The sequence below is a fragment of the Oncorhynchus masou genome, chromosome 31, assembly GCF_036934945.1.
Source record: "Oncorhynchus masou masou isolate Uvic2021 chromosome 31, UVic_Omas_1.1, whole genome shotgun sequence".
Lineage (NCBI taxonomy): Eukaryota > Metazoa > Chordata > Actinopteri > Salmoniformes > Salmonidae > Oncorhynchus > Oncorhynchus masou.
The window spans coordinates 80,877,865-80,899,606 of record NC_088242.1 but is presented as its reverse complement, the minus strand read 5'-3'; the positions used below and the strand labels follow the sequence as shown (position 1 = coordinate 80,899,606).

Genomic DNA, 21,742 nt, shown 5'->3' with positions numbered 1-21,742 from the left:
GCGTAAAAAAAATAACCAGAATGCCTCCACACACAGGCAAAATCGTAGAGGAAAACCTGGTTCAGTCTGCTTTCCACCAGACACTGGGAGATTAATTCACCTTTCATCAGGACAATAACCTAAAACACAAGGCCAAGTCTAAACTGGAGTTGCTTACCAAGGAGACAGTGAATGTTCCTGAGTAGTTTTATAGTTTTGACTTAAATCTATTGTAAGACCTGAAAATGGTTGTCCAGCAATGATCAACAAACTTGACAGAGCTTGAAGAATTTTGAAAATAATAAATGGGCAAATGTTGCACGATCCAGGTGTAGAAAGCTCTTAACCAGAAGAGACTTAACCAGAAAGACTCACAGCTGTAATCCCTGCCAAAGGTGCTTCTACAAAGTATTGACTCAAGGGTGTGACTACTTACAGTTGAAGTCAGAAGTTTACATACACATTAGCCAAATACATTTAAAACTCAGTATTTCACAAATCCTGACATTTAATCAGAGTCATAATTCCCTGAAAAAAAAGTAGAGAGAATTATTTATTTAATCTTTTATTAATTTTATCACATTCCCAGTGGGTCAGTGGTTTACATACACTCAATTAGTATTTGGTAGCATTGCCTTTAAATTGTTTAACTTGGGTCAAACATTTTGGGTAGCCTTCCACAAACATCCCAGAATAAGTTGGGTGAATATTGGCCCATTCCTCCTGACAGAGCTGGTGTAACTGAGTCAGGTTTGTAGGCCTCGTTGCTTGCACACGCTTTTTCAGTTCTTCCCACAAATTATCTATGGGATTGAGGTCAGGGATTTGTGATGGTCACTCCAATGCCTTGACTTTGTCCTTAAGCCATTTTGCCACAACTTTGGAAGTATGCTTGGGGTCATTGTCCATTTGGAAGACCCATTTACGACCAAGCTTCAAATTCATGACTGGTGTCTTAAGATGTTGCTTCAATATATCCACATAATTTTCCTACCTCATGATTCCCTCTTTTATGAAGTGCACCAGTCCCTCCTGAAGCAAAGCACCTCTACAACATGATGCTGCCACCCCATGCTTCACGGTTGGGATGGTGTTCTTAGGCTTGCAAACATCCCCCTTTTTCCTCCAAACATAATGATGGTCATTATGGCCAAACAGTTATATTTATGTTTAATCAGACCAGAGGACATTTTTCCAAAAAGTACGATCTTTGTCCCCATGTGCATTCACAAACTGTAATATGACTTTTTATGGCGGTTTTGGAGCAGTGGCTTCATCCTTGATGAGCGGCCTTTCAGGTTATGTCGATATAGGACTCGTTTTACTGTGGATATAGATACTGTTGTACCTGTTTCCTCCAGCATCTTCACAAGGTCCTTTGCTGTTGTTCTGGGATTGATTTGCATTTCCGCACCAAAGTACGTTCATTTGTAGGAGACAGAATGCATCTCCTTTATGAGCGGTATGACGGTTGCGTGGTCCCATGGTGTTTATACTTGTGCATTATTGTTTGTACAGATGCGGTACCTTCAGGCGTTTGGAAATTGCTCCCAAGGATGAACCAAACTTGCAGAGGTCTACAATCTTCTTTTCTGAGGTCTTAGCTGATTTTCCCATGATGTCAAGCAACGTGGCACTGAATTTGAAGGTAGGCATTGAAATACATCCACAGGTACACCTCCATTTGACTCAAATGATGTCAATTAGCCTATCAGAAGCTTCTAAAGCCATGACATCTCTGGAAAATCTTAAATTTTCCAAGCTGTTTAAAGGCACAGTCAACTTAGTGTATATAAACTTCTGACACACTGGAATTGTGATACAATGAATTATAAGTGAAATAATCTGTCTGTAAACAATTGTTGGAAAAATTACGTGTGTCATGCACAAAATAGATGTCCTAACCGACTTGCTAAAACTATAGATTGTTAACAAGAAGTTTGTGGAGTAGTTGAAAAACAAGTTTTAATGACTCCAACCGAAGTGTATGTAAACTTCCGACTTCAACTGTATGTAAATGAGGTATTTCTGTATTTCATTTTCACAAAATTTGTAAAACATAAAACCATTTTTTACAACTTTGTCATTATGGGTACTGTGTGTAGATGGGTGAGGAAAAACATACATTTAAAAGTTAAATTTTCAGGCTGTAACAACAAAATGTGGAATAAGTCAAGGGGTATGAATATGTTCTGAAGGCACTAAGTTGAAAACACTATGTTAAAAGCACTGTGTGCTTGACTTATTCCACATTTCATTGTTACAGCCTGAATTCAAAATGGATTATTATATTTAATTATTTAATTATTTAATATTTTAACAAACCTAACCTTGCCAACAGACAAATATCTATTACTGGATCAGTGGTCCACAAATCAGAGCCTTGGATTGGCTCAGCAACAGTAACAAGTGATGTAATGACAGTAACAAGAGGTGTAATGTGTAATGACATTTTTTTTACACAAATGTTCTCGCACAGTTCCCATGAAACATGTCTAAAACATGAATATCTTATATTCTGAGAACATAGCAACCATGTTCTGCGTTTGTTTGATGTGAAGTTGATGGAATATTCTCCTAACACGTGATATATGTCTAGAATTGTTATATCTTATATTCTTAGAACATGGCAACCACGTTCTGTGTATGTTTGGTGGGACATTGATGAAATATTTTCCTAACCCACAAAAAACTGGACACATGAATGTTCTTGCAATGTTCTCGTTTAATCTAGAACATCTAGAACATTAATATCTTATGACATTAAGGGAATGGTCTCTTGGAAACATTGCTTGCACATCACGGGAACATTCCTTTAAAAACATTAGTTAATGACCTAATGGGACTCTTAAGGGTACGTTCTCTAAAGTTGTGGGAACGTTTGTTGTTAACGGGGAGCTTCTCTCTGACTGAAACATCAAATGCTAAAATGGATTCTTGTCACTGGCTTGATGTGTGTGACTGACACGGCTCTGCAGCTGGTTATCCATTGAGTGTAGGTACACCAATAGAACAGCAGGTAAAAGGGAAGCTATCTTGACTCTTGACTTTATGTAGTCAATAAACCAAGATGGCTGCCCTGATCATCATTGAAGAGTTATGCTGGTGCTGAAGGTGATCTTTCAGGTGCCCTCCCACCCACCCACCCACCCCAACTTCATCTCCTCCACCCCTGAATTAAAGTCTTGAGGTGATTGATGGGACTGAGAGACAGAGGCTCTAACAAATGAAAGCAGCAGTGAGAGAATGAGAGAGAAGGATGAGACATTGAGCGGTGGCTTACCCCATGCTTCCTGCCATTAGAAGGATCACATTGTAGATGTGTGAGAAGATGAAGAGGAAGAGGATGGTGCTGAAGAACATGGTCATCCAGGAGCCGTGATCCTCACGGAACATTTTCAGACGCAGATATCGACCTATAGGAGGAGGGCATGAGGACGACAAACCTTTTCAGTGGCAGGGTCCATTCACTGGGCATTATATTCTCTCAGTCAGTGTACTGGACCACTAGTCAAAAGTTGTGCACTATATAGGGAATAGGCTACCATTTTAGATGCAACCTGTGTCTGCTGTACCAGCAAATATGGGCTCAACTAACAAGGATGAAATGATAGGCTGTGTTCATACACATAAATAAACATGTGTCAGAAACTCGGCCTTTAAAGAATTGAAATCATCATTAAAAGACCATTCTGGAGCACTATGAATGATAATAGCAAGGAGAAGTAATCAACAATTTAAAATGAATAGATTAGATAGATAGTCACACGGTCTCCTCTGAACAGTTGATGTTAGCGTCCCACCGCGTCAACAGCCAGTGAAACTGCAAGGCGCCAAATTCAAAACAACAGAAATCCCATAATTAAAATTCCTCAAACATACAAGTATTTTACACTATTTTAAAGATACACTTGTTGTAATTCCAGCCACAGTGTCCGATTTCAAAAAGGCTTTACGACGAAAGCACACCAAACGATTGTTAGGTCAGAGCCAAGTCACATAAAAACACAACCATTTTTCCAGCCAAAGAGATGAGTCACAAAAAGCAGCAAAAGAGATAAAATGAATCACTAACCTTTGATGATCTTCATCAGATGACACTCATAGGACTTCATGTTACACTATACTTGTATGTTTTGTTCGGTAAAATCTGAGTTTACATTGGCGCGTTATGTTCAGTAGTTCCAAAACATCCGGTGATTTTGCAGAGAGCCACATCAATTTACAGAAATACTCATAATAAACATTGTTATGCATGGAATTTTAGATCCACTTCTCCTTAATGCAACCGTTGTGTCAGATTTCAAAGAAACTTGACGGAAAAAGCAAACCATGCAATAATCTGAGTACAAGCCAAACAGATATCCTCCATGTTGGAGTCAACAGAAGTCAGAAATAGCATTATAAATATTCACTTTTCACCTTTGTTGATCTTCATCAGAATGCACTCCCAGGAATCTCAGTTCCACAATAAATGTTTGTTTTGTTCGATAATGTCCATCATTTATGTCCAAATACCTCATTTTTGTTTGTGCATTTAGCCCAGTATTCCAAAAGTTCCGTTACAGTCCGTAGAAATATGTCAAACGATATAGAATCTTTTGGATGTTTTTAACATAAATAGAATCAATCTTTAGGATGTTTTTAACATAAATCTTCAATAATGTGGCCGCGATTTAGCAGCGGCAAAGGTGCCACTGCTGAATGCATATAGGGGAAACAATGCCTTGTCTGTGCTCTTTGGTATATCACTGGCTTTTTGGTCTAAACAGGTACATGATTTTTAGCAACCTGACTGAGACCCTGTTGTTCCAAGCCTCTGATGCTGCTTTGATTGTGTTCCATGAGGACAGTTCAGCATGATTAGATAGATTATGCTGATATTTGTGACCTGTGGTGTTTTCCATTCTTCTGGCTGGGAATTCAATTACTGGGAAATATCTCTCTGCTAGAGCATGAGATTGATTCAGGCAGTCCACCTTCTGCCCAGAATACATAATCACAGCTGGCCTCTGGTGCCAGAGATCCTCTACACAGTTTATGAAGACACTGAGTTCCATTACAACATTGTTATTTTGGAATTTGAATGAATCCATCTGTTTAGCTAATCCATGGATTGCGTTGCCCAGAAAAGACTAAAGTAAGTGCATAGCCTAAAAGGCTTGTATCATTTTGACAGCCATCTATTTCAGATGAAATGTTGCATGGCAATAATATGAATAAATTCAAACCAGGCAATATAATCCATATGACAACTCTGAACATAAACCTGTTGCATGAGTAGTGGCTTATGCTAATGAAACTGCAAAACAGAAAATGTTATTTTCTTTGGGGATGTACAATCAGATGGCTAGTGTATACCACAATTTTGATCTCACTCCTGCTGCTCACTGCTCATACAGTACAGTACAATGCCATGTCAGTGGCCCTGACCCCAAGTACTCTCTCCCCACCGGGAGGCACCTCTAAAATATAGGTGTTACTAACACACACAGCAGGCTTCTGGTTCCTCCTCAGATACCTCAGCCAGTGCCAACCCAGTACCAGCAGCCTGCTTCTCTCAGAGACAACTCTTTATTTTGGTCTGCCCCAGTCTCCCTAAGAGTTGCAGCCCCTGGGAGGGGTGTTGTGTTGTGTAGTGTAGTGTTATGTAGCTGCAGTGTAGTGTTGTGTCCAGACGGAGTAGAAGCCATAAAGACAGGACCCCAATGCTCCGTTTATCTTCCCATTACCACAAGGCCAAAGGCTCCCTCTCTCCGAGTGCCGAACATGCTGTTCAATTTCAGCTCGCTCACCTCATTCTCCCTAATAAAACCAAAGCCGCTGAGACTGCATCAGAGAGATGGAGTCCTCCAATGCTGTTTTACATCCATAATAAAGATATCCATTATCTCCCTTCAGGTGTACAGACACTGTGTGTGTTTGGGTTTTCATGCTGAAATGCATTCTTAAACAGCCTTTATACAGAAGACAAATTGAGGTCTCCACTACTCAATGCACCATGTACTGTGTAAGATACAACAAAGCAGTGGTGACATACTGTACCATTATACTGAAGGAAGAGATTCAATTTGCTATATTCCCTGAAACCAAATTGTGTTCAACCCCATTCAAACAGTTGTAAAGTTGCAGACGAATCGATGTGCAGGTGCCTACCTAGTGTGGATTGTGTTTTTTTGAGATTCTTCACAGCTCCATAATGGAATTGGTCTGTGTGGATTAATTTAATTACAGTGCCAGTGAGCCCTAGCTCTGATCTAGGTGCAGCCTGCATAGTATAGGCAGATCTGACTCTTAAAGTGGCCAGCCCAGGCAGCGAACACGGTGGCAAGCCTCTCGGAGCCAATCAGTGTAGGCCTGATAACGAGTGATTCATGAACCCCTTCTACACCATTCAGCCAGACTGGACACACACACAGGCACATACACTTAAACCTACACACTCAAGCGAACTACACACTCAAGCAAACAATTTTCAGTAGCTGGCTATTTATCACCATAAACCAATGCTGACATTAAGACCGCACTCAGCGAGCTATATAGGGCCATAAGCCAACAAGAAAACGCTCATCCAGAGGCAGTTCTTCTAGTGGCCGGTGATTTTACTGCAGGAAAACTCAGTTTTACTTCATTTCTACCAGCATGTCATCTGTGCAACTAGAGGGAAAAAAACTCAGATACAAAGCTCTCCCTCGCCCTCCATTTGGCAAATCTGACCATAATTCTATCCTCCTGATTCCTGCTTACAAGCAAAAACTATAACAGGAAGTACCGGTGACATGCTCAATTCGGAAGTGGTCCGATGAAGCGGAGGCTAAAGCTACAGGACTGTTTTGCTAGCACAGACTGGAATATGTTCCTGGATTCATCCGATGGCATTGAGGAGTTTACCACATCAGTCACTGGCTGATGAGTGCATTGATAAGTGCATTGACGACGTCATCCCCACAGTGACCGTACATACATATCCCAACCAGATGCCATGGATTACAGGTAATATCTGCATTGAGCTAAAGCCTAAAGCTACTGCTTTCAAGGAGCGGAAAACTAAGCCGGACGCTTATAAGAAATCCCGCTACGCCCTCCGACAAATTAACAAACAGGCGAAGCGTCAATACAGGACAGGGTTTCCATTAGCCGGTAATAGCCGGCTTTTGGCCTATAAAAAAAAATGGAGAAGCCGATTAATAAAATTGGCACCGGCCAATTGTCCGGGAGAAGAAAACAAAATCCCATTGAGAAATAACGATTTTTATCCTATTCATCGATGGAGCTCGGCATTCAACACCATAGTACCCTCCAAGCTCGTCATCAAGCTCGAGACCCTGGGTCTCGACCCCGCCCTGTGCAACTGGGTACTGGACTTCCTGACGGGCCGCCCCCAGGTGGTGAGGGTAGGTAACAACATCTCCTCCCCGCTGATCCTCAACACTGGGGCCCCACAAGGGTGCGTTCTGAGCCCTCTCCTGTACTCCCTGTTCACCCACGACTGCGTGGCCACGCACGCCTCCAACTCAATCATCAAGTTTGCGGACGACGCAACAGTGGTAGGCTTGATTACCAACAATGACGAGACGGCCTACAGGGAGGAGATGAGGGCCCTCGGAGTGTGGTGTCAGGAAAATAACCTCACACTCAACGTCAACAAAACTAAGGAGATGATTGTGGACTTCAGGAAACAGCAGAGGGAACACCCCCCTATCCACATCGATGGAACAGTAGTGGAGAGAGTAGCAAGTTTTAAGTTCCTCGGCATACACATCACAGACAAACTGAATTGGTCCACTCACACAGACAGCATCATGAAGAAGGCGCAGCAGCGCCTCTTCAACCTCAGGAGGCTGAAGAAATTCGGCTTGTCACCAAAAGCACTCACAAACTTCTACAGAGGCACAATCGAGAGCATCCTGGCGGGCTGTATCACCGCCTGGTACGGCAACTGCTCCGCCCTCAACCGTAAGGCTCTCCAGAGGGTAGTGAGGTCTGCACAACGCATCATCGGGGGCAAACTACCTGCCCTCCAGGACACCTACACCACCCGATGTTACAGGAAGGCCATAAAGATCATCAAGGACATCTACCACCCGAGCCACTGCCTGTTCACCCTGCTATCATCCAGAAGGCGAGGTCAGTACAGGTGCATCAAAGCTGGGACTGAGAGACTGAAAAACAGCTTCTATCTCAAGGCCATCAGACTGTTAAACAGCCACCACTAACATTGAGTGGCTGCTGCCTACACACTGACACTGACTCAACTCCAGCCACTTTAATAATGGGAATTGACGGGAAATGTTGTAAATATATCACTAGCCACTTTAAACAATGCTACCTTATATAATGTTACTTACCCTACATTATTCATTCATCTCATATGCATACCTATATACTGTACTCTATATCATCGACTGCATCCTTATGTAATACATGTATCACTAGCCACTTTAACTATGCCACTTTGTTTACATACTCATCTCACATGTATATACTGTACTCTATACCATCTACTGTATCTTGCCTATGCTGCTCTGTACCACTCACTCACTCATATATCCTTATGTACATATTCTTTATCCCCTTACACTGTGTATAAGACAGTAGATTAGGAATTGTTAGTTAGATTACTTGTTGGTTATTACTGCATTGTCGGAACTAGAAGCACAAGCATTTCGCTACACTCGCATTAACATCTGCTAACCATGTGTATGTGACAAATAAATTTGATTTGATTTGATTTGAAATACCAGTCGATGGAAATACATTTGACTGGTCATGCTTATCCGTCTATAGGTTAATTTCCATAATTTGGCGGCATTAAATTGGCATGTGTGTAGGGTAAAGCATATCCGTTATGTATCTTATTTATCACACGCGTACAGCATACAGATACAGCGACGTTGAGCGGAAAATCTGTAAAACTATGCAAAGGCAGCTGCTGCAGCATCTCAAACTTCATCAGCACTTTGCAATAAGCTGGAGGCAGTAGGCAATGCCTTTTCAACAAATAAACTTAATTGTTCAAAGTAGCCAATTAACTTGCTTCAAAGTAGCCAATTAGATATCCTCGCTTTCTAAATTTTGGACACATATTTTTATCTGTCACATGAAATCACACGCATGTGCATTGCCCCGCTAATTGCATTATGGAAAGAATATTTGCAAGGAGCCTACTGCCTTGTGCGCATTGCTGCGCTTATAATGTGAAGAAATAGTAGTTTATCGACATTGTAAGCTAAACGTTCTGATCTGTTGCATCAGACTCATTGCTTTTTAAAGTGTTTCTTATGTAGCCTTACTGGATTTGTGAATTTGGGATCTACACTACATGACCAAAAGTATGTGGACGTCTGCCTGTCGAACATTTCATTCCAAAATCATCGGCATTAATATGGAGTTGTCCCCCCTCTGCTGCTATAACAGCCTCCACTCTTCTGGGAAGGCTTTCCACTAAGATGTTGGAACATTGCTGCGGGGACTTGCTTGATGTTGGGCGATTAGGCCTGGCTCGCAGTCGGTGTTCCAATTCATCCCAAAGGCGTTTGATGGGGTTGAGGTCAGGAAACTGTGCAGATCAGACAAGTTATTCCACTCTGATCTCGACAAACTATTTCTGTATGGACCTCGCTTTGTGCACAGGGACATTGTCATGCTGAAACAGGAAAGGGCCTCCACCCAAACTGGTGCTACAAAGTTGGAAGCACAGAATCATCTAGAATGTCATTGTATGCTGTAGCGTTAAGATTTCCCTTCACTGGAACTAAGGGGCCTAGCCCGAACCATGAAAAACAGACCCAGACCCTTATTCCTCCTTCACTCCTCCTCTACAGTTGCCACTATGGATTTGGGCAGGTAGCGTTCTCCTGGCATTTGACAAACCCAGATTCGGCAGTCGGACTGCCAGATGGGGAAGTGTGATTCATCACTCCAGAGAACGAGTATCCTCTGCTCCAGAGTCCAATTGTGGTGAGCTTTACACCAGTCCAGCCGATGCTTGGTATTGTACATGGTGATCTTAGGCTTGTGTATGGCTGCTCGGATATGGAAATCCCTGGGCCGAATTTGACACGCGGGTGATTTTATTTTGCCCCCCAAGTTTCTAATTTTAATTTTTATTGTTGGACATAATAGACTACAAACACCAGGAAATCAGCTCAAAGTTATTCTAATTTAAGAAATCTGTTCCCAAGTATTTCCATACATACTGTAATAGAGAGAACATGTGATCATATACAAATGTAAGCAAGGTTTAAAATGATTATGTTTTAGCCAAACATTATATCTGTTTGGGCTTCTTGGGCTTCTACAAATTATTTGTAATTATGTTCTGGCCCCCCGACCATCCAATCAAGAAACATTCGTCCCACGGCTGAATCTGGTGGATGATCCCTAACTTACATGTGTCAAGCAGACCACCATAGTCCCTGTGCCCAAGAATGCCAAGGTAGCCTGTCTAAAACTGACTAGGTATCCCCTTTTCCCTTATCGCCCCGTAGCACTCACATCTGTAGCCATAGAATGCTTTGGAAGGCTGGTCATGGCTCACATCAACACCATCATCATCCCAGACACCCTGGACCCAGTCCAAATCGCATACCACGCCCAATAGATTCACAGATGACGCAATCTCTATTGCACTCCACACTGCCCTTTCCCACTGGGAAAAAGGAACATCTACAGGAGAATGCTGTTCATTGACTACAGCTCAAGATTCAAAACCATAGTGCCCTCGAAGCTCATCACTAAGCTAAGGTCCCTGGGACTGAACACCTCCCTCTGCAACTGTATCCTGGACTTCCTGTTGGGCCACCCCCAAGTGGTAAGGGTAGGCAACAACACATCCGCCATGCTTGCTCTCAACACTGGGGCCCGTCAGACGTACAGTGTACTCCCTATTCAACTACGACTGCGTGGCCGCGTGGACATCATCATTAAGTTTGCCAAAAACACAACTGTGGTCACTGACGATGATGAGACAGCCTATAGAGAGGAGGTCAGAGACCTGGCAGGGTGGTGCAAGGACAACAAGCTCTCCCTCAATATCAGTCAGACAAAAGAACCGATCAGGAAACGGAGGGCCGAGCACACCCCCATTCACACCGACAGGGCTGTTGTGGAGCAGATCAAGAGTTTCAAGTTCCTCGGTGTGCACATCACTAAAGACCTATCATGGTCCAAACACACCAATACAGTTGTGAAGAGGGAACGACAATGCCTCTTCCCCTTCAAAAGCCTGAAAAGAATTGGCATGGGCCCTGTTGTGACGTGACTAAACATTCATCTGATGACTTATGTATCAAATCAATTAACTAGGTTTAATTGTTACTCGATTAAATGAATCATGTAACAGTTAACTCATTAGGATTTAGGGCACCACTGAAGAAGTTGTTTAACGAGTTACAATTTCCCAAATTAAACTTTAGATGATATATATCGGTAAAAGTCTCATAACTCTGAACGTCGCATACTCCTTGCATATGCACAAACCCCAGCTTTACTGATCATTCCGTACCACAAAAATCTATTTAATTATTGATTTACTACCTAACTACATGATAACACAGGATATACACACACGGTATAGGTTATTGATTAGAAACTTAATACGATGGCTGACTAACAACAACATGATTGCTTGTTTATCAAAAGAGGGATGGGTAGAGAGGAACAAAGGTAGAATCAAAGAGAGACAAACTTATATACTTGGAACGACGCTCAAAGTAATCATGATCTTTGCCCCGAACCACCGCCCATTTGGGGTAAGAAGTTGTCATGACGTTGGCCTGGGGGTAGGTTTATGACAGACATAAATACCTCTTCTCCCCTTTTTCCTCTCTCTAACCTACTGATGTGAAATTTGAAAACCCCTTGGTTAACATAGAGATTCTGGGAACATCAGAAGGTGGAGGTAAATTAACTACTTTCTGGTAGTCCGACCAATTGAACACATGCGGTGGTACTTAATGAATATGATGTCAGTTCGTTTGTCATCTGAGACATTCTCATCAATGATAAGATGACAAACTCTACAGTGGAAAGTCTGCACATTGTAGTTATCGGATTCACATGGAATTGTTGTTCAATTTAAATGTTTGAATATAAAATTTTTGGTGAAGAGATGAAATGTAATTTTAACTTCCAAATGAGAGATTTGAGTTTTCATAAGGTTAGGGCTCTGCTCAATCAGTGGCCCGCCCCTGTAAAGGAACATGGTTTATAAAACTTTTCAAACACCTCACCTCTCCTCTCCCTTCCTATATAAAGCCTTGACGACAATATAACCTCCGGTTCCAAGTATGTGAGTTCTGCAGCCTCTGCGTTAAAAGAACTAACATGTCAACGACAGAACTAAGCCAACCTCAGCTTGAGCTTTGGTTGCGAATGGTATGAACTTTGAACTCTTATTCACTACAGAAGTGATACCTCCTAGCCGTTGAGTAAGCAACAGCAGCTGCAAACGTGGGCTAGGAAAGAACAGACAGAGTATTCCCTCTACCACACAACAACGTTACTACAACGTATACAACTGACCACCAGAGACATTCTTCAAAAGGACAAAGGACTCGGTTTGGCAACACGGCCTTCCATCTACCACCAACCTACCGAAGCGCAGCTCAGAGTAAATATTTATTGCATTTTCCTTTTCCAAATGGGCGGTCATTTAGAATGCATACGATAGCACAGCTTCTCCCTTTGTCCCTCAGTCTTCCCGCTCTTTCACGCAAACCCATCCCCTTTTCTTTTGTGTAACCAGCTGTCATATCTGTTCCGCCCGCTAGGGACGTTTTCCTTAATGACGTAATTTGTAATAAAGGTATGATTCATTCTTTGTATATGTAATTGTGTGTGATTAGGTAGGTATTTAGTAAATAAATAATTAAACCCAATTTTGTATTTCTGATTCATCTTGTTAGCCAGGGTTCGTGAAGATAACCAAGAATTTACAGCTTTCAGATGAGACTGAATTAAGGTGACGATTAATATTGACTGCTATTGATGTAAAATATTACTAGGTCCTTAAGAGTTTATTCGGGAAGATAAAAGCTCTATAAATATTATTTCTTGGTGCCCCGACTCTCTAGTTAATTACATTTACATGATTAGCTCAAATCGGGTAATATTAATTACGGAGAAAGGATTTTATAGAATAGCATATCATATCACTTAATCCGGCATAGCCAAAGACACGACAAAGTAATGAATGTATTTACGTGTTTGGATGTCTCCTTCGTCGTTTATCTCTTTTGGACACATGCCTTCGTGAAAAGGGTTCCATTGGCCTTCTCCCGAGCTCTTAAGTGTAAGGCTCTGATTGTACACAAGAGGTCACAACGTTCTTGTCCTGTAGTCTGAAGCAGACTAACAGGGTATTGTTTACTTTCATTCCCAGGAAGAGGGGTCCTCTGAACGCAGCTAATCAGCTGTGTCGATGATCCCCAGTGGGGTGATGAGAGCAGTGTAGTTGATGAGGATTCGAAGAGAGTAATAGGGTGGTCCTACTTAAATTCACATTCTTAGATACAGTACTTAGAACAGCTACTCAGCCGTAACATTGATTGCTAGAGAGGCTACTTTGCCGTCTTCACCTCGTCTTAACCAATGGAGATCTAGGCTGCAGCTAGAGTCCTTCTGGTCTGATATGTTAATTCTCGACTCATCCTTTATACACTGGCAAAAAGGGGGCGTTTCCATCATGCTGACACACTCTTTGAGCTCCCTCGAGCATGGCTATTTACTGGGCAATGTATCATCAAAACTATGATCTCGTTTAAAAACTAAAATCAAATTCATATTCATATTCATCAAATTCATATCTCAAAATCAAATTCATAAATATGATCATCATCTTGATATTTCCTACGCGTAAGGACGAAAACCTGACATATACAGTGTGTATACTGTTCAAGTTACAATAATTTTGTCAAAATGTTTATACCATTTTTAATGACATCACAAAATCAACATTAGTTTTCAATAGACCATCTCTCATCATTCCCCACATTCAGATGTTAGAAATATTGTCCCAGTGTTCACTTGTGGACATTAGAGTTTTTGGTCGGCAAAATGCCTCTTTAACAAAGGAACATTCCAATCACCACTACTAAAGACCAAAAAGAGTCCAATTTATTTACAATTTACAACTGGGTGTGAGGTGTCACAAAACCCCTACATCAATCCCTCCTCCCCTCTGCAGGTGAGAGTGATCTGGTAGATGTTGATCCATTGTAACCTGATCTTTGGATTCACACGGGAGAGTTATGACAGCCCTCAGAACCTCAAAAAGTTCTACAGCTGTACCATCTGGGGCATCTTGAAGAGTCAGACTGGTTCACTGCTTGGTACTGTATGGCAACTGCTTTGCATGCGACCGCGAGGCGCTACAGAGTATAGTGCATATGGCCCAGTAAATCACTGGGACCGAGCCCCCTGCCATCCAGGACATCTATATCAGGCAGTGTTAGAGGAAGGCCCAAAAAATGGTCAAAGACTCCAGCCACCCAAGCCACAGACTGTTCTCTCTGATAATATATGGCAAGCAGTACCCGTGCATAAAGTCTGGAACCAACAGGACCCTGAACAGCTTCTCACCCCAAGCCATAAGACTTCTAAACAAGACTTCTAAATAGCTAATTAAATGGCTACCCGGACAACCTGCATTTACTCTATTTTGCATCAACTCTCTTTCACTGACTCTATGCACACACACTGGACACACACTACCCACACCCCACCACACACATACTACTAACGCCCACACACACATAACATGCACACACTTGCATACTGACGCCACACACACACACACACACACTGCTGCTACTGTCTATTATCAATCCTGTTGCCTAGTCACTTTACCCCTACCTATATGTACAGCAGTGGAGGCTGCTGAGGGGAGGACAGCTCATAAAAATGTCTGGAATGTATTTTAATGGCTGGAATAGAGTGAATAGAATGGTAACAAACCATACACTTCCATTTACTCCATACCGGCCATTATTATGAGCCGTCCATAGCTACTTCAATTACCTCGTACCCCTGCATATCGACTCGGTACTTGTACTCCCTTTACAGAGCCATCTTATTTTTACTCTTATTTTTGTTTGTTATTCACTGTGTATTTATTCCTCGTCACAATTTCTATTTTTTATCTTATCTTTAACTCTGCATTGTTGGAAAAGGATCCGTAACTAAGCATTTCACTGTTGGTCTACACCTGTTGTCTACGAAGCATGTGACAAATATAATTTGATTCAATTTTGAGACTGACTCTTGACCACGACAGCTTCCATCAAAATTCTAAAATGTGTGGTTGTTTCCATCTAGTGGTGATATAGTGATAGTACAACAGAACTGAAAAGGAGCCCCTTTTTTAATTATACAGAATTAATATTGACCATCATGTAAATGTGGAAATCGTTAAACGTGATATGTGCATGACCACGCTGGTTACCCCTGTTTAATTCTAGCAAATCAGTGGAATAATAAATTATAAATGAACATTAAACAAAGGTCATGGCACAAAAACAGAAAAAGACAAAAAACCCTCCAATCTTTTTCTGTCAACAAGCATGCAAGCAGGAACGTTGGTGCCAGACAGCTAAAATACAAACACACATGGGCAAACTGGAGCAGGCAATCAATCAAAAACACACACACGCACAATGGGCGGCACACACAGACAGGCAACCTGTCACCAGCCTCAGCCCCAGACTGATGAGAAGTACACAGCTGGTGGAGGTGTTCAACTAAGTGAGTGACAGAATGATTGAGTGAGTGACAGAATGAGTGAGTGAGTGAGACCTGAGACCCGAACACTGTCTCTCCTGTCATCATGATACAACTGCTCATCAATAACTCGCTGTTTATTAAACAGGGTAAGAACAGCTCCTCATTCATTCTTTCACACCCACATTATGATTCACTGATACATCATGGTGTATACCTGTACAGATACATTCATACATATATTTTTGAGCAATGACGGTAGTTTGTGGCCATCAAAACATTATTTATTGTGTTATTTGTGTTGTAGTTTTTTGGTCACGTACATAGATTTACAGATGTTATCGCAGGTGCAGCAAAATGCTTGTGTTTCTAGCTCAAACAAGTGCAGTAATACCTATCAATACAAAACAATACACACATAATCCAAATGATTATGATTTTTTTTAAATAAGATATTAAGAAATATCAGAACGGTTAATGTCAGAGTCCGGAATATAAATATATATACATACTGTATAATGTATATAAATATATATACAAATAATGGTGTGTATAGACCGTATGGACAGTATATGAACAGAAAAGCTGTATACTGAAGTAGCTATATATGATGAGGCATGAATACAGTATATACATATAAAGTGGGTAAATTAGTGTAAACATTATTAAAGTGACCAGTGTTCGATGACTATGTACATAGGGCAGCAGTCGCTAAGGTGCAGCGTAGAGTACCGGGTGGTAGCCGGCTAGTATCAGTGACTAAGGTTCACTGTAGGGTACTCGACGGAGGCCGGCTAGTGGTGACTGTTTAACAGTCTGATGGCCTGGAGATAAAAGCTGTTTATCAATCTCTCAGTCCCAGCTTTGATGCACCGAATGTGGTCTTTTGAATGGGTATAGTATTAATTTGCTAAATGCTTATCAGTATGTTTGTAAAGTTTTGTGATGAGAAGGATGACAGAAAATGCTAAATGTCCACAAAAAATACTTAAGACATTTAGGACATTCCATGTGTATAAAGTTCAGAATTAGTCTTTACATCTCTAAAAATCGAGTGAAAAAACTATCCTGTCACTCTCAGCGTCACAGACACTATGTTGAAATGTGATAAAAGTTAATGTAACCTTTGCATGCATGGCCAGTCTTGATTGAAAGCAAACAGCACGTTTCTATATTGAAGGTAATAGATCAACAGTGAAATCCAGGGCTCATTATTCTCAGCACATACAGTACAATAGCCAGGCTGTCACTTCCTGGTGACTGGTCACAGCAGGACTGAGGGGGTGGATGGGGTTGAGAAGGTTTGGAGACAGGCAGGCAGGGGACCTGATTTAATGATAATGATATATCCTGGCTGAACCTTGGCTAGAATAACCTTGATGTGGATCAACTGAAATGCATGTAATTATATATGGCATGAAAGGCTACCCTTGATTATGTTTTTATACTGTATTAAGTGATCTTGTAAATGTCCCCATCCCACAACAACAGAGGTAATGTTTTGGGGTAAATGCAAGCTGTTTGAAATCAATATGTTTTTAAGTTACTGTCTATTGTCTTTTCCCACCCCCACAGTACCGTTCCTGCCCCTAAACCAGTCGGAAGCATTCTGCAGCCAGTTTAAGAACGGCCATTGGTACTGCTATGTCCTCCTCGTTCTCTTCACCTTCACCCTGCCCCTGGGCATCCTGGGTAACGTGGCGGCGCTGTTCAACTACACCTGCTTCATGAGGACACGTAGTCTGTCCACCAGCAACGTGTTCCTACTCAACCTGGCCATGTGTGACTCCGCCTGGATCTTCACCCTGCCCTTCACCATCTACTTCAGCCTCCAGAGGCCCTTCCTCAAGGACATCCAGACCTTCTGCCAACTCAAGAAGATCTTCTTCAACATCAACATCTACGGTAGTATTCTCTTCCTCACTCTGATCAGCTTCGATCGCTACGCCGGCACCGTGCACCCAATCAGCTCCCGCCGGTGGTGGGACGTAGGCAAAGCCAAGCTCTGCTCCGCCTGCGTCTGGGTCTTCCTCTTCCTGGGCTCCATCCCTGAACTCTTCTTGAACTTCGCTATCCAAAGACCGGAGAATGTGACCGTGTGCATGGACCACATCCAGGGTCCATTCGTCTATGTCAAAACCATTTCCATCATCAGGACTCTGGTGGGCTTCGCCCTGCCGTTCAGTGTCATGCTAGCCTTCTATGTGATGACAGTGCGGGTGTTACGAGGAATGCCCAGGGGAAAGAGAAGGGGTTGTGGCGGGTGTCAGTGGGTGGGGAAACCCCTGCTGCTCATCACCGCTGCCCTGCTGGTGTTCGTGGTGTCCTTCGTGCCCTACCACGTCATGATCATGACCCTGGTGTTCATGAGGATCCACGACCAGGTAACTCCCGCCAACGTGCACGTCCTCTATGCCTCCTATGAGTTCTTCGAGGCCATGTGCAGCGTGAGTAGCTGCCTGGACCCCATGCTGTACATCCTGGCCAGTGACAGGTTCCAGAGGAGACTGCAGGCCCTCAGGAGGGGCCACCACAGGGCGCTATGCTGCAGGCGTAGCAGGAGGGTAGAGGTGGAGGGGTGACAGCGGAAAGGGCCTTCTATTATAGTCAGCTTTATTCAATTCAATACATTTAGTAAACTACAAAATAGTTTGATCGTTTTATTTGATGATTTAATAAGACACATATCAAGGGCCGGTGTTATGTGCAGGCGTTAGTGGGCCTGGCACACCTAACTTACCTCCTTGGCCAACCAAATCAAATATTTAAATATTGATCATTTATTTTAATGATGTCCTTTTGCTATCTCATCCTGGAATATACAAGGTCTTAGGTCATCTACCATTGGGCGAAAGAGCAGGAACCCAGACTTCATCAAATAAATTGGAAATACAGACATTGTCATCCTACAATAAACATGGTATAGAGGAGACGGACCCACCGGTTGCCATCTAGGTTACAGAGAGCTGGTAGTCCCATCCACCAAACTACTGTACCAGGTGTGAAACAGGGAAGAGACTGTGTCATGCCTTGGTCTTAGTATTTTTGTGTATTAGTTTATTTGTTGGTCAGGCCAGGGTGTGACATGGGTTTATGTAGTATTTCGTATTGGGGTTTTGTTGGTATTGGGATTTGCGGCTGAGTAGGGTTGTTGCATAGGTTTGGCTGCCTGAGGCGGTTCTCAATCAGAGTCAGGTGATTCTCGTTGTCTCTGATTGGGAACCATATTTAGGTAGCCTGGGTTTCACTTTGTATTTCGTGGGTGATTGTTCCTGTCTCTGTGTAGTTTCACCAGATAGGCTGTAATTAGGTTTCATGTTCCGTTTTGTTGTTTTTTGTATTTGTATCAGTTATTTCATGTACCGCGTTTGTTCCATTAAAAAAATATGAGTAACCAACACGCTGCATTTCGGTCCGACTTTCTTGCGACAAAATGAAGAACTCCGTTACAGAATCACCCACCACACACGGACCGAGCAGCGTGTTAACAGGCAGCTGGAGCAGCGAAAGGAGGACGTTATGGACAGCAGAGGCTTGGAGTATACGACGTGGGAAGAAATAGACAGGTGGGCGGCCGACCCAGAGAGAGTGCCGGAGCCCGCCTGGGATTCGCTGGAGCAGTGCGAAGAGGGCTATAGGAGAATGGAGTCGAAAAGAAAGACACGGCGGCGCAGAGAGCGAAACCCGAAAATCATTTACATTTACATTTAAGTCATTTAGCAGACGCTCTTATCCAGAGCGACTTACAAATTGGTGAATTCACCTTCTGACATCCAGTGGAACAGCCACTTTACAATAGTGCATCTAAATAATTTAAGGGGGGGGGGGGGGTGAGAAGGATTACTTATCCTATCCTAGGTCAGCCCCAAAAATTTCTTGGGGGGAGGCTCAGAGGGAGAGTGGCTGAGTCAGGAGACATACCTGAGCCAACTCTCCCTGTTTATCGTGAGGAGCCAAGGAGGAGACCAGAACCGGTGTTGGAGGTGAGCGAAACAAAGACTGTGAAGGAGTTAATGGGGAAATTGGAGGAGAGAGTAATGAGGGAGTTGCTAGTTTGGTGCTTTAGGTACAAGATTCGTCCGACGGAGCGTGTCGGGGATTTAATGGCACCTGGGTCAGCGCTCCATACTAGTCCTGAGGTGCGTGTTAGTCGGCTGGTGAAAAATGTGCCAGCCTCACGCACTAGGCCTCCTGTGTACCTACCTAGCCTTGCACGTCCTGTGCCAGTCCTGCTCTCAGGCTCTCCAGTACACCTTCACGGTCCAGTCCATCCTGTGCCACCTTCACACACCAGTCCTCCGATGGCAGCTCCCCGCACCAGGCTTCCTGTGCATGTCCTCGATCCAGTACCACCAGTTCCAGTACCACGCACCAGGCCTTCAGTGCGCCTCGCCTGTTCAGCGCAGCCAGCGCTTTCTCCCTCTCCTGCGCTGTTGGAGTCTCCTGCCTATTCAGCGCTGTCGGAGCCTTTCTCCTCTCCAGCGCTGCCGGAGCCTCCTGCCTGTTCGGAGCAGCCAGAGCTGCCAGTCTGAATGGAGCAGCCAGAGCTGCCAGTCTGCATGGAGCAGCCAGAGCTGCCAGTCTGCATGGAGCAGCCAGAGCTGCCAGTCTGCATGGAGCAGCTAGAGCTGCCAGTCTGCATGGAGCAGCTAGAGCTGCCAGTCTGCATGGAGCAGCCAGAGCTGTCAGTCTGCTTGGAGCAGCCAGAGCTGCCAGTCTGCATGGAGCTGCCAGTCTGCATGGAGCTGCCAGTCTGCAAGGAGCTGCCAGTCTGCAAGGAGCTGCCAGTCTGCAAGGAGCTGCCAGTCTGCAAGGAGCTGCCAGTCTGCAAGGAGCTGCCAGTCTGCATGGAGCTGCCAGAGCTGCCAGTCTGCATGGAGCTGCCAGTCTGCAAGGAGCTGCCAGTCTGCAAGGAGCTGCCAGTCTGCAAGGAGCTGCCAGTCTGCAAGGAGCTGCCAGTCTGCATGGAGTTGCCAGTCTGCAAGGAGCTGCCAGTCTGCAAGGAGCTGCCAGTCTGCAAGGAGCTGCCAGTCGGCAAGGAGCTGCCAAAGCTGTTAGTCTGCATGGAACAGTCAGAGCTGTCAGTCTGCAAGAAGCCGCCAGAGCCGTCAATCTGCATGGAGCAGCCAGAGCCGTCAGTCAGCATGAAGCAGCCAGAGCCGTCAGTCAGCATGAAGCAGCCAGAGCCGTCAGTCAGCATGAAGCAGCCAGAGCCGTCAGTCAGCATGAAGCAGCCAGAGCCGTCAGTCTGCCAGGACTCGCCAGTCAGCCAGACTCTTCCAGATCCGCCAGTCAGCCAGACTCTTCCAGATCCGCCAGTCAGCCAGACTCTTCCAGATCCGCCAGTCAGCCAGACTCTTCCAGATCCGCCAGTCAGCCAGACTCTTCCAGATCCGCCAGTCAGCCAGACTCTTCCAGATCCGCCAGTCAGCCAGACTCTTCCAGATCCGCCAGTCAGCCAGACTCTTCCAGATCCGCCAGTCAGCCAGACTCTTCCAGATCCGCCAGTCAGCCAGACTCTTCCAGATCCGCCAGTCAGCCAGACTCTTCCAGATCCGCCAGTCAGCCAGACTCTTCCAGATCCTTCCAGATCCAGCCAGTCAGCCAGACTCTTCCAGATCCGCCAGTCAGCCAGACTCTTCCAGATCCGCCAGTCAGCCAGGATCTGCCGGATTCAACTGCCTGGCTGGGCTTCCTCTCAGTACTGGGCTGCCCCTCAGTCCCGGGCTGCCCCTCAATCCCGAGCTGCCCCTCAGTCCCGAGCTGCCCCTCAGTCCCGAGCTGCCCCTCAGTCCCGAGCTGCCCCTCAGTCCCGAGCTGCCCCTCAGTCCCGAGCTGCCCCTCAGTCCCGAGCTGCCCCTCAGTCCCGAGCTGCCCCTCAGTCCCGAGCTGCCCCTCAGTCCCGAGCTGCTCCTCAGTTCAGTGGGGTTCTGGGTGAGGACTATTAGGTCATGGTCGGCGGCGAGGGTGGATCATCCCAGGACGCGAAGGGGAGGAACTATGACATTTATGGAGTGGGGTCCACGTCCCGAGCCGGAACCGC

General features: G+C 44.2%; 2 protein-coding genes across 2 annotated transcripts in view; one reads left to right on the top strand and one right to left on the bottom strand.

Annotated features, from left to right (window-relative positions):
- Positions 1-21,742, bottom strand: part of LOC135525302 (transmembrane protein 117-like) — an 89,055-nt gene that overhangs the window by 43,818 nt on the left and 23,495 nt on the right. The window contains exon 3 of the mRNA XM_064953010.1: positions 3,263-3,395. Within this exon, the coding sequence (XP_064809082.1) occupies positions 3,263-3,395 (133 nt within the window). The remainder of the gene's footprint in view (positions 1-3,262; positions 3,396-21,742) is intronic.
- LOC135524862 (P2Y purinoceptor 1-like) lies at positions 10,658-18,281 on the top strand. The gene is made up of 2 exons (XM_064952719.1): positions 10,658-11,117; positions 17,275-18,281. Exons 1-2 carry the CDS (start codon positions 10,658-10,660, stop codon positions 18,279-18,281), a joined length of 1,467 nt encoding a protein of 488 aa, XP_064808791.1.